Here is a 3,061-nt window from a genome sequence, read left to right on the forward strand (position 1 = left end):
AGGCACACGCACACATACACACACACACACACACACACACACACACACACACACACACACACACACACACACACACACACACACACACACTCAAACAGCGAGACTTAGAAAGGTGTACACTCCAGTAGACAACCATAATAATGAAACAAATAGACTGACGCACAAAGTCAAAACTTGTTCTTTCTCCTTTTTACTGAGAACAAAAGCCAATCTGACTGAGTAGCAACATTATTAATCTATAACTAGGTGACAAAATATCATATGTTTGTCTTTTGTTTTGCTCATTTCAGATGGGCTCCGTTCCTGGGTCTTGTGATACCAGAGAAAATACTGGTGTGTCTGCTCAGCGTCCTTCCTGTGATGCCCATAGAATATTTTGATGGGGATTCCCCTTACCCCCTTGTCTGCTTCCCAGTACGACAGGTACTGAGACAGTCAGTAACGGTTTTGCTAGAATAAATTAAACATCATCATCATCATTAGAGTAGAGGAGGTAGTCTGCGCTACCCTAAGCATAAAAAGTGACTTTGCGAGTCCCCGGTGAAAGGGGAGGTAACCGCACAATAACTGATGAGAAGCAGATTTCGTCTGCTATCGTCGGCCCAGCGCGCTTGGCCTGCTTTGTTTGCCTGTTTCCCTCAGTTGTGGTATTTGTGAGGCAAAATGAAGGCGGGTGTGTGCGACAATGAGCGGGGGTGCGCGTTCCTGCTTGAGGGTGGCGCGTTTTATTGAGGGGCTGCGCGTTAGTATAGGGCGGGTCTTGCAACATGCCCAAATAACTTCTTATTATGAATCTTATAGGCTAACGTATGATTTTCTAACCATAAAGCAGGATATATTCTTACAAATTGCACAAGAGTTAAGAGTTACAAAAGACACTCAGTTTTTATGCATAGCCAAAAGAGAAAGAAAACAAAAAATAACTGAAGCCAACACTTACAATGGAAACAGTAATCTATTAGTGAGTCTAGATAACTCTGAAAACCATGAATTAAATTATATAAGAACAGCAAAGTAGAGACATATGGATCTAATTGCACATGGATAAACGAATATATTGTTTACACTATTTGTATGAAACAAATTGGGAAGGAGAGATTAGTCAGCACAGCAAAAGAGCTCGATGTCCATGGCAACCAGGTCTTCCTGAGTCTTGTCCTTCAGGTCCATCTGTTTGACACTGTTGGTGAGCCACGACTTGTCACAAAGCATGCACTGGGTGAGCACTACTTATCCTGCGATGGTGGCTCCACACCCAGCACAGTCGACCGTAATGTCCCCACAAGTGTCGGAGCTGTCGTCATACACCGGCTCTTCACCTGAGTCAGAGGAATCTTCATCCTCTTTCTTCTTATGTGAGGCCACAACCAAAGCATTCATCTTCTTCTCTTGAATTCTGCTTTTCTTCTCCTCCTCTTTCTCCTTCTTTGCCTGCTCCCTTTGTTTTTTCTTCTCTTTTTGGCGTTCCTTCTTGTCTTCAGCTTGGGCTAGCTGTTCCATCTGTCTCTGCTCCCTTTGCTTCTTTCTCTCTTCCTTCTGCTGTTGTTCTTCTTCTGCCTTCCTCTTCTTCGTGAGTATCATCTCTTTCTAGTCATTTTTCCACTGATGGACCGGGGCACTGTTGGCTGGGGCCTTCTAACGACCTTGTTCTTTGAACAGGACGGAAAAGTGAGCACCTTGTCGATAGTCATCTCCCCGGAGGGGTGCTGAGGTTCCAGGGCTCTTGCTGATGGCTGGGGGAGCGGAGGAGCTGGACCACATGTTGTAGTCGGGATCGATCTTGAGATCGTATCCATTGTCATACCTTTTGAGGTACAGGTCCACCTTCTCCTCCACAAGCTTAAAGTTCATGGAGAATATTTCCTTGAGTCGGTGACGGCGAGTTTGTGACGTCATGGATGGTACAGAAGCAGAAGAAGCGGATGGGGCAGAGGCAGACAAGGTGGATGACAAGTTGAGGGTAGGGGCAGGGGACCCTGTGAAGGTGCAGCTGGGTTCAGCTTGTCACTAGTGAGGACAACGTCAGGGTTGTAGGGAAACAGCCCTGATTTGGTGACTCCCCTCATGGGCGTTTTAGCCGAGCTACTGTTGTCCAGGCCTTCAATTCAGGATGCCGGCAAACGTCCTCAGTGTGACGAATTCCGTGGTGTCCTCACAAACTTCCTTACCCCCTCTTGCTACGCTGGCTTAATAATGGCCCCGAAAAACGCCTGGTCCAGAGGCTGTGTCAGGTGGCTGGTGTGGGCCTTGGTGCAATATAATATTGCCCCGTTCTCGCTGCAGAGGTCTGTGACGCGAAACCCCGCCTCACCAAGCGCCAAGGCGACACTGCGCGCAAACCCCCATCCATCCCCTCAGAGAGGCTGAGCGGCTCCATGCTTTGCTTAGTACTGATGTTATACGCACAACACACTGCTCTGTGTGTAGTGCTAGTATACACATCTTCATAAAATGCATTGACATCCTTACAACTACAGGCCGATGCACTGTTAGAATACGTAATCAGCAAGCCTGGAAATAATTTGCCTCTGTGTACGAGCAATAAGCAACCACAGCGACCTGCAAATAATCTCGTGCTACAAGAAAGGGTGCTGCCGGATGTTGATAAACGCGGGAACGCTCTAGCATGTTTAAATTGGTTCATACCACAGGGTTGTCGCGCAGACCCTCCTATCGCACAAACCCGCTGCTACTCTATCATCATCATCATTATCATCATCATCATTATTATCATCGTGATAAACTGATAATGATAATAAGAATAATCCATGAAACTAAACTCTGACTGGGGAGGTAAATTATTATCCGGTCTAAAAAGACATCAACGTGTGTTGAAATCTCGCAATTCTGCCAAGTTAAGTGTATGCAAATTTTTTCAGGGCAACAGCATTTCAATTGTCGATTTTAATGACAAATGGAACGCAAAGCAGAACCAACACTGTGATTTTAAATGTGTGATAGGGAACTGTTGATGGTAAACAATTAATATTCATACTGCTTTGGATTCTCTGAACCAAATTTTACAATCACCTTCGCCAGTTAGAGAAGAATTTGGAGAGTA

General features: G+C 45.6%; 1 protein-coding gene across 1 annotated transcript in view; it reads left to right on the top strand.

Moving 5' to 3' along the window:
- The window catches only part of LOC101864460, a gene marked incomplete at its 5' end in the record, with an annotated part of 16,315 nt that overhangs the window by 576 nt on the left and 12,678 nt on the right, over positions 1-3,061 (top strand). Inside the window, 1 exon segment of the mRNA XM_013082250.2 lies at positions 291-423. Coding sequence (XP_012937704.1) covers positions 291-423 — 133 coding nt within the window.

Source organism: Aplysia californica, unplaced genomic scaffold (genome assembly GCF_000002075.1).
Source record: "Aplysia californica isolate F4 #8 unplaced genomic scaffold, AplCal3.0 scaffold00165, whole genome shotgun sequence".
Lineage (NCBI taxonomy): Eukaryota > Metazoa > Mollusca > Gastropoda > Aplysiida > Aplysiidae > Aplysia > Aplysia californica.